Source organism: Sinohyriopsis cumingii, unplaced genomic scaffold (genome assembly GCF_028554795.1).
Source record: "Sinohyriopsis cumingii isolate HCF-2022 unplaced genomic scaffold, ASM2855479v2 utg002707l, whole genome shotgun sequence".
In the NCBI taxonomy this organism is placed as follows: domain Eukaryota; kingdom Metazoa; phylum Mollusca; class Bivalvia; order Unionida; family Unionidae; genus Sinohyriopsis; species Sinohyriopsis cumingii.
The window spans coordinates 20,274-34,706 of NW_028316277.1; the positions used below are offsets into that span (position 1 = coordinate 20,274).

Genomic DNA, 14,433 nt, shown 5'->3' on the forward strand with positions numbered 1-14,433 from the left:
GAAAAATAATGTACATAATTTTTTTTCATTGGCTTGTATTGCTTTCTTTTCCTTTTCTGTTACCAGAAGTTTTTTGTATTCCTCAATATAATTTTGTTTCCATAAACAATTTTCATCTTCCCATTTCACTGGCTTTGGTCATATTTTTCCAAAGATTTGCAAAATATAAATTTATTAAGAGTTTTGAGGAAATACAACACCTTGTGGAAAGCCAGTGTTATTTCAGAAATAAATAGACTATCACCTTATGGAAAGCAAGTGATATTTCAGGAATTAGGAGGAGAGGTATGAAAGATAGAAGACAGAATAAAATAAGATAGAGAAAAAGAGTAAACATAAATGAAAATGAGAAAATGGAGGAGGTCATAAAAGTCTGTGAATGCTGTTTTATCTTTCTACTGATCTACTCTTTTGAAATTCTGGAACATTATTTATCCATAAATGGATGCACATGTATAATGTTTGAAATCAAGGACTGAAAACAACATCCTTAGGAAGATAATTTGGTAACTAGGTCAAAATTTGCATTTCCGGTCGGCCAGCCATCCCTGTTTCTCATTGCTGACCCAAGTACTTTTTCCCCCATGGTGAAAAAATTATCTGAATCACATTAAATATCTTGTTTCTTGATACTGGATAATTTAATCGTATAGCAATTGTTGTCTTGGCATTAATTATATTTTACACATCATAAATAAACTTGTTGGTTAATTTAATCATTTCAATACAGAATTTACGAACTGATCACATTCCCTTCTTCACCATTCAATCTGATAATATCCAGGGAGGACTAAGTCTTCCATTCTGTCACTGTCCTCCTCCTGCTCCATCAGTGGCAACTTATAGAATAACTGCATACATCAAGTTTTAACTTAGAAAGACCATCCTTCTTTCAGATAATTATCAAATAGCTGAATCACAGACATCTTGCACTGCACTGAAGGTGACTTCAGGACCCAAAAATCAAACTTGCCGATCTTCTTGCAGTAATAACCAGTACCAGTTTCTGACTTTAATCTGGCCTTGCACAAAACACATTCACCTGTCTTCCATAGCAAAATCCCAGCTATCAGCAGAAATATCACTGACTGTAAATGCAGAAACTTTGCTCTGTATGCATAGACCCATTGCTCCCCTTGACATGCAGCATTGTGTTTGTAAGTTGGGCATAGCCTACACCCCGCTGTTGAAACCCCTGGCATCAGCCTCCCCTATGGCTTGTGTGCTCAATAGGGAATCTCTGTACTCACTCACAAGTTCTGTTGCTACATCTGTTAACCTCAGGAGTGTGGAGAGAGATGCCTTACTATCTGTGCAACTCAGAAACCAACTCAAGAGAACCCTCAAATCTCTTCCTTTGTCATTCAACCTGTTTTTTCTTGGCTGTGTAGAACCCAGCTTTCATTTCCCAGGAGGGACCAGAGCAATAAAAAGGACCTCATAGAGGTATTCCATGCAGGCTACCCCATCTCCAGATGTTACTCTTCATTTGGGGGGTAGTCAGAACACCCCATCTCCAGATGCTTCTCTTCATTGGGGGGTAGTCAGAACACCCCATCTCCAGATGCTTCTCTTCATTTGTTAGTAGTCAGAACACCCCATCTCCAGATGCTTCTCTTCATTTGTTAGTACATGTAGTCAGAACACCCCATCTCCAGATGCTTCTCTTCATTCAGGAGTAGTCAGAACACACCAACTCTCAAAAGATGCAAGCTACAGTGAGTGCCTTTTGATTGTGGCAGAACACATAATCTGGAAAGGTTGATTGTTTCCCAAAAAAAGATCTGGAAAGGGTGTTCAAATCATTTTTGATACCTCATCTGATATTACTTACCAAAGGCATGGGGGAACCAACTACTCAGAACTCTTCCTTCAGGTTTCACATAGTATTGTCACATTATTGTCCATTCACCTCCAGGTTCTTGTGAGAACTTTTTCTAAGGAGGCTAAATCCTTCTATTAGACCCAAAGGCCCAGTAAGTTGATGCTTTTTCTTTAATTTTTATGGATCTATTTGCATAGGCCCTTTCCCCAATCAATTGGATTTTAAAGGTCATTCAGAGGGCAATGGAATTCTGATCGATCACATCCGGCATGAAAATTTATTTAGTGACAACCTTCTGAGTCTAGTGGCAGAGATCCCCAGCTAAGCCCTGCCTACTCCATGCCAGCTAACTTTGCATACAGATTTCCATCCTAACCCAAAAATGCTGAATCTGCATGCCAGGTTCATATCAAATAAGCTGTTGAGAAAAAAAAATATTTCTGCAAACAAGTGATGGACTGAATTACCTTGTGCAGGAGGGCTTACCAGTTAGAAAGCATATGAGGAAAGGGAAAGTCTTTCTCCCAGTAGTATAAGCAGAGGAACATGCCTCCTTTAAGAAGCTTTGATACCAGAAATAGCTAAATTCTTCCTCTTCTTTTTGAGAAGTTAGCCTTGATCACAATCAGAGGTTACTGTTCTGTGATTTCCACCATAGTTTGGCATCACGGAGGGGAATGAATAGCTCAGAACACAGATCTTTCCTATATTTTGGTCAGTTTTGATTTGTCCCAATCAAATGTCTTGGCCCTTTGTCCAAAACAAAAGCTAGTGTGGGTTTTGACGTAATTGAACAAAGCACCCTTCAAACCACTTTCTAAAGCAAGTCCTGAAAATTCAGATCCATGACTGATCTTTTTTGGTTACAGACCTATTATATATTGCCAGCACAAGCCTGTAAGACTTAATGTTTCTTAGTTTTTCTGATAAATTGAATACAATGTGTTGTTTAATCCTTTAAATAACTGAAAAGCCATACAAGTGCAGTGTTGAAAGTGTAAGTCAATCATTCATTAGTAAGAGACTGGTGTTATGGAAATTCAAAAAATTTAGCAGTCAGAATGCAGAGCACCAGTCTAAACTTGATCTTTGTCAGTCAGGCATTTGCATTTCCTCAGCCTCAATGAAAAGCCAGACATGCTGTGTGGGCATACCAAATGTTCTATACAAGTTTGCTTAAATAAGTATTGATTTATTGGTGGGCCAAAGTTAGTCCAAGATTCCTCTGACCCTTGCCACCGCTTTTTTGATATTTGGACATTTATGTTGGGGTGTAGCATCAGAGTCCATTCCCTATCGAAAAGTTGGAATTCGCTGACACCATTTGGTGTCAGCATGGGGTAGCTGCTTACTAGCCGGCCCAGCAGACAAGAACGACCTTGATTTATTTTCTCAGAAATTGTGATCATAGCATTCATTTTGTCTTTAAGCAGCTGACAGACAAGTTGAAAGTACATCGTTGCTGAAATTTGGCCTGGATCTGGCCATTTGCATTCCTAGTCACGTGACTACACAACTCTCGCAACCTACATGTCAATGACATCAGAGGTCATACAGTCACATGATATCAATAATACACCATTTCTAGTGTTGCTGTGGAAAACAAATCGAACATAAATGAAAGTCACGTAATTTTGTATAGAAAAATGAAGAACAAAAACCCCTATAAACTTCTCAAAATATTCATTCTGAAAACAACAGCTGAAAATCTGTAAATGTTGCAGCGGTTTGAAGAAAACCAGATTCACTATGCAGAGGGCACATGTCAATGTGGTAGTCATGTGACACCAACAAACACATTGCTGACACATGCTTGGTACTTCTTGAAAATGGTTTTCTCCACCCTGCTGTGATACCAACATGTTTCTGTTCTTTGTTCTCAGAATAAATATGTTGAGAATTAAGTGTGCATTTATATTTATTTACAAACATTAAGTGACTTCTACATAACATGTCCAAATTCTGTGTACAACAACTTTGGAATTTTTTTTATTGTCGGTATCATGTGACTATATGACCTCTGATGTCATTAACATGTAGGTTGTGAGATTTGTTTAGTCATGTGACTCGGAATGCAAATGGACAGGTCAAATTTCAGCAATGACATACTTTCATCTTATCTGTCAGCGGAATAAAGACATGACGAATGCTATGCTCATGATTTTATAGAAAATAAGTCATATTCCTATTGATTTCATGCAGGTATATCTCGATGAAAGGTCGTTCAAGTTTGCTGGACTGGCTAGTAAGCAGCTACCCCATGCCAACACCATTTGGTGTCGGCAAATTCCAACTTTTCGATATGGAATGGACTCTGACCCTACACCCAACATAAATGTCCAATTATCAAAAATAGGATGACATGGGTCAGAGGAAACTCGAACTAGGCCAAAGTCAAACACTGGGTATTAGTCTACAACAACTAGTGCAGTACCTATTGCGTTGCAGGATGACAAACATCCCAGGTCCAAAATGGATGCCAACAACGATAAAAATAAACCGAGAACTGTGTTATCTGTTTCTTCCTATGAAGAGAGGTGAAAAGGGTCCTGACCTTCTTTCCTACTTGATCACTGATTATTTTAAATGTTAGGAAAAATCCATTGTTAGGCTGCTCTAATAAAATCATTTTCTGTACACATTATAAATAATTCAAATACTAAAGAAAAAAATTTGTTAAGCAGATTTCTGAAAATTATGAATGATAATACATGTAAAAATATTATCTTTTACATTTATGCTCACATAATAAGTAAACGCATTGTTAAAAGTAAAAATACAGTATGTAGATGTCTGAGTTTTAGTTTCCATTAATTTTGTTCATTTTTCCGGTGTTTTCTTTATGTTCTGTGTACAAGTCGGCACTTATTTGCTGCGTAGACCAGTCCTTGGTTTATGCAGATTTAGGTAGTGTAATATCCTAATTGTCCTGGACCATTGAGTCAGAGATGAAACTTTCAGGTCCTATAAAACCCATCGAAGTTATCTTTAATATAAAATGTGCTTCCTATAGTCACTCTAGCACTTGCAAGCAAGATCAGTTAAATTCATGCTTTATTTGTTGACTTGCAGTATCTGCCCTTCTTTTTATGATGGTTTGTTTCACAACAAGGCCCTTGTGACAGGCTTAAACACATGGGAAATAAGTCTTTCATTTTAAAGCACAGACTTCATTGGATCCTTTATTGTAAAGTGTGTTTGCAGGATATTTAAGTGATACCTGAAATGTAATGAGTTTGTCACACTTGTTCTTACCACACATAGAAGGCTGGGATGATATTTGTGCTGTAACTTTAGTGTCCTGGATTGTTGGTTTGTGAGTTTAGTCTTTGACACCATGACTTTCTTATGCATATCAGTTAATGTCGGATTAAGTCAGTTAGCACTAGCATATTTGATCTGGTGGGACCTGTATGAACAGCACAATAGGCCCTTCCCAGGTCACTCAGTGGCTTCATTTCAATGCAGGTTACTCTACTTTGGCTGTATTTGTGGGAGCAACAGATTTATTTTAGACAACATCTTTTCATTGGTCTGTGTTGACCCTAGCACACATTTTACATAAAAGTATCAGAAGACCAATACCAAGGACAACTTCAGGGTGAGGGTTGTAACTTATATCTCTTACCTATTCTTCTAATGTATTACGATGATTTAATGTATTTGAAAAAGAAACCAGTTTTGTGAACAAAATATGTTTTTTCAACAATATCTGTTCATGTACAGTAGAGTACATGCATAGTAGATTACTGAACTTAATTCATTCATGTTGTTCCCATCACAGACCGGGACCCCAAGTGGTCTAAAGCGCTCTCTGTTACGGATCATTGCCATCTCACCTCTGTCTGCGTGGGTTCGAGTCTCGGATTCGGCTAATGTGGGTATGTGAGAAAGCTTGCCAGTAGCTTCTCGTGGGTTGGTGGTTCTTTCCAGGGTTTTCCTGGGTTCGTCCTCCACCATTAATACTGGCCGCCATGTATGGCCTATCTTGTGCTGAAAAATGGCGTTAAACCCTACAACAACAACAACCCATCACAGACCAGATATAGTGCTCATCATGGATTGTCCACATTGTAGCTCACAGTGGAAGGATTAAGTTTTAATGTCCCAGTTACAAAACTGAAGCAATATAATTATGTAACTGGTTGTGCTCTTAAAGAAACAAAATTTAAAAGAAATCACTTGTAAGTATTAGTGGGTTTCATTCCATTTTTAAAATTAAAATATACAAGAAATGCCATGAGATTTTTTACTTTTACATTTTACTTTTACCACACACCTACTCTTTTTACACAGACTCTCTGAAGCATGTGATGTTGCATTCTGTACTATACTTCGGATTGTTAGTCTGACGAGTTTAATATTACCAAGTGGATGTGTGCAAGTGATGAAGAAGTATAATTTCTTCAATATTTTCAGTAGGAGATAAACTTTTATGTATTATTTTCAGTTGATGCAGATACAACTTTATTTGGCATACTGCATTCATTCAGTACACATAACATATACTGCACAACTGTTCCCATATGTCAAGTAAATCTTGTTTATCAGTTTAGTTACTAATTTGTTACATTTTGACCCAGTTGTCCTTTTTAAGAAGTTGACATGAATACAAGACAGTAAAACATTTTCTAAATAAAGAACATGTGCCAAATGTGTATTTATACAGGGTTTAGAAAGTAGGCCAATAATGTGAAATAACTGAAATTATGTTCAGAATCACACTAAATCTTTTGGATCCAAAACCAAGAGTAAAGTCACATGAAAACACTTTGGACTCCGAAGTTGAATTACAATAATAAAAAATCCAAGGGATGTATAAGAAAATACATTACCCAATAACAAACCATGAGGAAATATATATGGGCTAGAAAATAACACACCATGAGGAAATATATGTGGACTGGAAAATAACACACTATGAGGAAATATATATAGGCTGGAAAATAACTAACCTGTCATGAGACTTTAATTGTGGGGATATATTTTAAAGACCTTACTACTTTCCTGGGATCATGGTGGCTGAATGATCTAAAGCGCTCACCTTTGCCAATTGCTGCCATCTCACCTCTGTCCACATGGGTGCGAGTCTCTGACTTGGCCAATGTAAGTCTGTGAAAAAACCTTCCAGTAGCTTCACAAGGGTCAGTGGTTCTCACTGGAGTTTACTGCAGGTTCTTCCTCCATCAGTTATACTGGCTGCCATGTATAGCCTATGTGTGCTGAAAAATGGCATGAAACCTACAACAGTAACAACTATTTTCCATTTTCATTGTGCTACTAAGTGTGAAGTTGCATGTTGTGTAATTGGATACAGACATCAGAGTAAGTTTTATGGGTGGAGTGATTTGCTGTTAAAATCAAACTTGTTACTCCCAGTTTTTACACTGTAGTAGTGCAAGATCTTAATGTGTAAATATACTCATAAGTCTCAGTAGGGCTTATTCATGTATTATTTTCTGCTTTTTATCATTATATTTTATTAATCTGATTTTGTTATAAACAGGTTCCATTGCAGGGCTTGAAAATCAATTTTTCCCCACTAATTATCATAACATTTTTTATGATCCTGCCAAAATTTTACTGGTCCTGGTAAAAGTATGTCATGCTGGTAAAAGTGTGTCATGCTGGTAAAAGTACCTCATGCTGATAAAAGTACCCAATCTTGGTAATAGTACCTCATGATCGTAATAGTACCTCATGCTGATAAAAAGTACCTCATCTTGGTAATAGTACCTCATGCTGATAATAGTACCTCATCTTGATAACAGTACCTCATCTGGGTAACAGCACCTCATGCTGGTAATAGTACCTCATGCTGATAAAAAGTACCTCATCTTGGTAATAGTACCTCATGCTGATAAAAGTACATCATCTTGGTAAAAGTACCTCATGCTCTTTAATATTTCTTTGAATACTCAGTACTGAAAGTGCACGTCTGCCTCGGATGTGGGAGATCGTGGGTTCGATTCCTGCCCGAGTCATACCAAAGACTTACAAAAATGGTACTAACAGTTGCCTTGCTTGACGCTCAGCATTAAGAGGTTAGTGTTAGAACGGGTCAGCCTGGTGTCAGGATAATGTGACTGGGTGGGACATCGTGCTACATGTCTGCAGCACGATGCCCCTGTGCTAGACGTCACTATAAACTGTCACACTGCAGACATCGTAGCCACAGAATTTAAGTATTTTGAGATATAATATGTAAGCATGTAAAATGTTACTCTCTTATTTCAGGATCAGGTGGAAGAATCAGCTTCAGAGTTCTTTGACATGGAGTTAAATCCTCACTTATTGCCAGGTAACATTTGACATTAAGTTAGATCCTTTTTTTTGACAGACAAACATATGACATGGAATTAAATCCTCACTTATTGACAGGTAAATATTTGGTATAGAGTTAAGTCCTTGCTTACTGCTTCGTAAACATTTACATAAATGCCATGTACCCAGTATTATTTGAGTTGGATATTCCAAGCAACACCAAGTTGTAATTCCTCCAAAATGTGTTTTAAATTAATGAAATTATGGGTATGTTGTAGGATACAATTTCTTGTTACCATTCAGAGTAATCAGACTTGTAAAAATCTGCTCAGGTTGTCATACATGGACATTTTTTTTTCTTGAATAGAAAATCCATCGGTAGTTATATAGATAATATTGTACCAAAAAGCAAAGTGAAAGGTGCTGACAGGATTTTCCACTCATTGATCAGTCTGTGTTTGCCATCTCTCTACATCTGTGTACAATCACGTTTCTTTCACTTGCGGTAAATAGGCAGATGTAATAGCAGTAGTGATGGTGGTAAGAGTACAGGGGTGTATCCAGAATACCTCAAATAATGGGGTTAAATACCAGAGTAGGTATAATTATATAAATATTTAAATACCTCAGAAGCACTAACATCCCATTATAACTGCACTAAATATGAAAGGTTGAGTTTGGAATTTTGGATATGGTACCTTCTTAGCTCCCTTTTCTGAATCTTGCATATGTTGTCATCTTGGTAGGACAGAAAAGGAGACTGGATCTGCCACTGGGACTGTGCATAAATTGGCATGCTATCCATCCAGATGTTTTGTTGTTTGTGCACTTTAGACTGTTAGAAACCTGTCTTGTCTTCTCATTATAACACACTACTTCGGCAGTGACAGTGATCACAACTGAATTGTGGACACAAACATATTATTTTATCTTTATAAGTATATACTGTATATACTTGCTTGTAAGTCCATTCCTACTGCACATACCTGCACATACCTGGATCTTGTGTCACATAATGCATCAGCGTATTAGGATCTATGTTGTTTTCAGTTTGGACTCCACTTTTAAATGAGTATATATGGTAAGAAATATTTTACATACTTTTATGTGCGACTTATCATTTACAGGTAATGGACACTAAAAAAGAGAATTAAAACAATATCTTTATAAGAACAGATTCATTACAGCATCAAAAATGTCTGGACACCAACATGGTTATTGCAACAAGAGTTTACTGTATCACCATTTCAGTAGTTATCTGCATCTAGTGACATTTAATCTTGATGGGGTAGAGTTTTGCAAAGTTTTATCTCCACACCAACAGATCCTTTTAATCAGTATGCATCAGGAACCTTTCAACAAGAACGCTTTACTCAGGAAGTGACACTGTGCATAGGGAAGTGGCACTGTTTCAAAATTTCTTACAAATTATGCTTTATCTTTGAGGAAAGTTAGCTCTAGAAAGATAGGAAAATTGTTTGGAATTATTGAAATAATTTTTTCTAGAATGTATATGCATGCTGTTTTCTGGATAATCAAGGAATCTATTATTTTGGAATAAATGTTGCTAACTTGAAGGAAATGTGTAAATATGCATGAATACTAAACAATTTTTAAGACTTTGGCAGTATTAGTCTGATTTTTTAAAATCAATATTCTTGTAAAAGTATAAGTTGAAACCAGTATTGATGAGAAAGCAATTTTTTTTTGGTAAATTATGTTTCTCTGATAATACTTACCAGATTGCATTACATTGGGATAACTTTCTCTGCTACTTCCAAATCCAGCCCGCCTGGAAAGATGGAAAACAGCTTTCTGTGTATTTATTATGTAGACAGAGGTGTCTTTATAGAGGGAAGCAACTAGTGCAGGTTAACTTCCTTTTCTACCCACTAGGTGGCCACCATTATAACTGGATGTGCACGTTTTTTACTTGAGCCAAAACTTTGAAGGATGCTCACATGTGGAGAAGGGTTGGAGGGATTATTTGTAATGTGATCAGGTAAGTATTATCAGAGAAACATATATTGCCAAAATATTTACTTTCCCCTTCAAAAACATTACCTGATCACATTACATTACCAGGATAGGTGAGAGGAGAAGGCAGTGCTGTGCATCCTACCTCTACCAATGTCATCCAGTAGGGGCATGATTTCTTATGTTAGTTTAGCACAAGAAGAGACAGTTTGTTTATACACGTGTGGGAGATCCCTATGGGATTCCGCACTTGATTATTGTCTAACCATCAAAAGTTTCCCAGGTGCATCCAGCTTAAGTGGCAGATTTTTGTCAGGGTTGTGCTTTCATGGATAGGGAGTGGTAACTATGTGCAGCTACCAGTAACCCACCAAGATTCAGTTCTGTCCTTACCAAGGCCATGCGATGCAAATGGAATCTAGAGAAGGTAGACTGACTGATAATCTGCTGACTCCACTATGTCCTAAACAGACATCGCATTCAGTGCCAGGTTGACTAGTTGACAGCAAGCTGTTCTTCAGATGGAAAAAGCTTGTTCATTAGAACATCCAATCCATCAGCATGAAACTGCATGTAGTTTGGGTTTATGGATATTGTATGTAGCTCACTCAATCTGCGTATTGAAGTTAGTGTTATCATAAATTGCAGGTCATGTATGATAGCAGCTTGAGTGAGGGGGGAAGACAAGGGCTTAAACTTAGACAAGGTTGGCCATGTCAAAACCAAAAATAGATTCCATTGGGGTATAATGTGAGTGAGAGCAGTCTGGATATGTAAAAAATTGGACTGCTAGTCAAAGATATTTTGTTGTGGCTGAAATCATATCTTCTATAAAGTCTGACACAGTCTACCTGCTTTGCGTGTCATGGGGACTAACTTCTTGTATTCAAACAAAAGAGAAAGAAGTTCGGCATGGGAAACAGGTTCTCAGACTGGTATGATGTCATGGATGTGACACCAGCCATTGACAACACGGTTTCCTTTTGTATGCCATCCAAACTCCTTTTAGATAAAGATGTCCCTGAAAGGAGCCAGGACTGAAGAAATTCTCTGGACATGGATGGAATAATAGCGATCTCAACTGCTTGAGCAGAGTGGAGGTTGCTATAACTTGCCTAGAAAAGTCTGTTGCTAAATCAAGTAGATTGTTGATCTAGGATATTTCATTTTAGTTGGGCAGTCAGAACTATTGCAGTCAGTGAACCTCATTTCTTAATTATTTTCATAATTAAAAGTGTCAGAGGAAAGGTGCATGCTTACATCACCTTTTGGATAATTAAAAGAGCAGGTATAACCAATGCTTCTGGGCTTGAGGAAAAAGGAAAAAGAATTGTCAAGCATTAGATGGACATAACTCTGTATGAAGCAGTTGTCCTTCTTGATAATGCGTCATGAAGGATATTGAGCAGGTCAGTAATGTGCTGATCTTCAAAATGACCCAAGAAGGTATTCCCCTACTGTGAGGCAATGTCTGCTGATTGCTTCCCATTGCAGAGGTACATCACCAGAACTGAATTGTCCATCATTATCAGGACTGTGTTTCCAGGGATATGTGGAAGGACTTTCATTCCCAGAAGGTTGATATGAAGTGCCTTCTTTTGAGGAATTCATATTTCACTGACCACTGCAGGTCCAGTAGTAAACTTGCATTGTAATAGGGCCACCCATGCAGTGAGTAGGTTGAGGAGCTGTAAGAGACTTCCTTGCCTAACAATGTTTTGTTTGATGCTTTCTCCAAAGCATGAGCAATATTTTTGATGCATTTGGGAGAAAGATGCCAAGTAATGTCAGGGATAAGGTCAGACATCTCTACATTGATTATCCAGCCTGAACTGTAAATGAGGTAAGTAAGGCTGTTCATGTTGTGAGCCAAAAACCATACTAACTATTGTTTTTGTAGTGTGCCATTGACGAACGCCCACCTTCTCTGTGAAATACGTCCTAAACTTGGATGTGACTTGGTGTAACGTCTTTAAAGTATAACTTCAGTATCTTGGTTGGTGCCTTCTCCAACCCAGGAACAAAGTTTTTGATGTATTTGGGAGGAAGATGCTGAGTTGATATTTTTGGAGGGCTCCATACCTAGATGGAACAAAATGTTGAGAAGGGACAAGGTCCAACTTCTCTACATTGATTATTCACCATGCAGTGAGGGAAGTAAGGTTATTCATGCCATGAACCAAAAACCAAACTTACAGAGTGTTTTTGTGATGTGTCAATGCAGGAGCATCACAGTCACTGTGGCAGAGACATCCTGAACTCCTAGTAAAGGCCCAAAGATTTAGACTGGAGCCATATGAATCGGTACATAAAAGTACAAGTTGGTCATGTCAGGATTGATCCTGTGCTTATCATATCTCTATCACAGGTCTCATTTGCCTTTGGATTTTGTAACCAGAAATGTTCTGGAGTAGAAGCCTTGTTTGTGTGGTTATTGTAATATCTACACTGCCCTTAAGAAGCAGAAAATCTTTATTTTCTTATGTAAAAACATCCCCCTTCATGGATTCACTTGGGAGCTCCTGAAGGTAGGATGTTGAAAGTGGAGTTGTTCAGATAATGAAATCTGGAAACCCTCTGACACAGTTTGGATCGCCCATTTTTTTTGCAAGAATGGTTGGTCCAAATCTGACAAAAAGGAAGTATCTGGTGCCTCAGATGGGTTGCCAGAGGCTACTGGTAAAATTGATGATTGATGGATGGCCTGGGGAATGAGAAAATGTTCTTCTCTCTTTGCCTGCCGTTGCTGAGAATTGCCACTGCAAATTCTCTGGTGACAATCCCCCCTTCTTATGTATGTTTTCTAACAGGGTCCTTCTGCAATAGTAGATTGCTCTGAGAGTTAAAAGGCAACTCTTGTGCTTCTTCCTTTCTCACCTGGCACCCTAACAAAAGTAGAGAATCAAAAGGTAGGGAGTAGATATGAAAACAGTAACGATTGTTAGTGGCCTTTTCAGCTAGACAAAAAATTTGTTAGATGTGCAAAGTCAAGTGGAGAGCAAGTCATGGACGGCTTGTTTTCTTAACATTTTCATGCACGGACAGGGTTAAAGATTACAAGCCCTCAAGGGCATGGGCTTATTTTTTCATGAACCATTAATCTTCACTGGCAAGGTCCAAAGCTTATCCACAGTGGGATACAACATAAAAACTCCATTTCTACTCACTGACATATCAACAAGAAAGCCTTGGAGTCATATTGATCATGAGGAGTGGAGAAGGCATCTTGACGTCCCTCGAGTTGCTTTTTCAAAATGCTGTATCAAATATTTTTGTAGCAAAGTGCACACACTTCACATATGAGTACCAATGAGCAATTGTATGTGTAGACACGTCCCGTGATCATCCTCCATGACCTTAAATTGTTTACACTTCTTGCACTTCACTGTCATTTTTGTAATGAAGACGAGGAAGAAACAAGTGCATACAGCAGATGTGTATTTGAGTAAAATGATGTAATCTACGTTATCTAAACATTTTTAAGGTTTAATGGTTGATAAGTACAGTGCCTGGAAATTTCTCCAGTAAATTTGAATGTTACTGATCGAAATTAAATGTAAATGACAATAACAAAAGGTACAATAATTGCACAAGTATTAATATTCAGAAATGTATGCACTACATAAAACAGCATTTTGAATTGCTTTACCATTAAAAGACAAGTGTGGATGATTAAAAACTAAGTTCTGAATTTTAAAGAATTTAACTGGTATGTATGGTGGACGTATTTGCATATGGCAAAAAAAAGTTAAAACTGGCATATCCAGGTATAACAGTGACCACTGGTCGCTTTGCCTATAGAAAAGGGAATTAACCTGTAAGAGTTCCTTAGTTCATATGATACACATGTATACAGACAGAACGAAATTTTCCATCTTTCAGGATTTGGAGTAAGCAGAAAGTTATCATAATGTAATGTGATCAGTAATGTATTTGACAGAGAAAAGTTGTAGTATGACTTGAATTATTTCATGTCAGAATGGATACAAGGATGTGGCAATAGGTCCCCCCCCCCCCATTTTATCTGTTCTGTGACTGCAGGGTGAGCTTCCACTTGGCTGTCCAAACCTCCATTTTATAATTTTGATTAGAGTAATTGACCAGTTTTTTAACTGACCATTTTCGTATTTCACCTCTTTCTCTAGGAGAGCATGTAGTTGGGGAAATAGACAATGTACTTAAGTTCACACCTTTCACTGAAGGCAAGCAGGGCATCTCTGGAAAGCTGTTTGTCACCAATTTCAAGCTTGCCTTTGTTACAGCTGATAGATCTTCATATGTTGAGGTAAGTTAGATGTTTTTATTCTCTTGTTTTGGTTTTTTTATATAAAGAAAAGATGGGATATTCAATTTGACTGATTCATTCT

At 37.6% G+C, this 14,433-nt stretch overlaps 1 protein-coding gene across 4 annotated transcripts in view; it reads left to right on the top strand.

Moving 5' to 3' along the window:
- Window positions 1-14,433, top strand: part of LOC149770098 (myotubularin-related protein 10-B-like) — a 95,250-nt gene that overhangs the window by 12,079 nt on the left and 68,738 nt on the right. For all 4 annotated transcript variants that reach the window (XM_089949394.1, XM_089949396.1, XM_089949395.1 and 1 more), the window contains 2 exons: window positions 8,063-8,126; window positions 14,212-14,351. In XM_089949394.1, coding sequence (XP_089805520.1) covers window positions 8,063-8,126; window positions 14,212-14,351 — 204 coding nt within the window. The remainder of the gene's footprint in view (window positions 1-8,062; window positions 8,127-14,211; window positions 14,352-14,433) is intronic.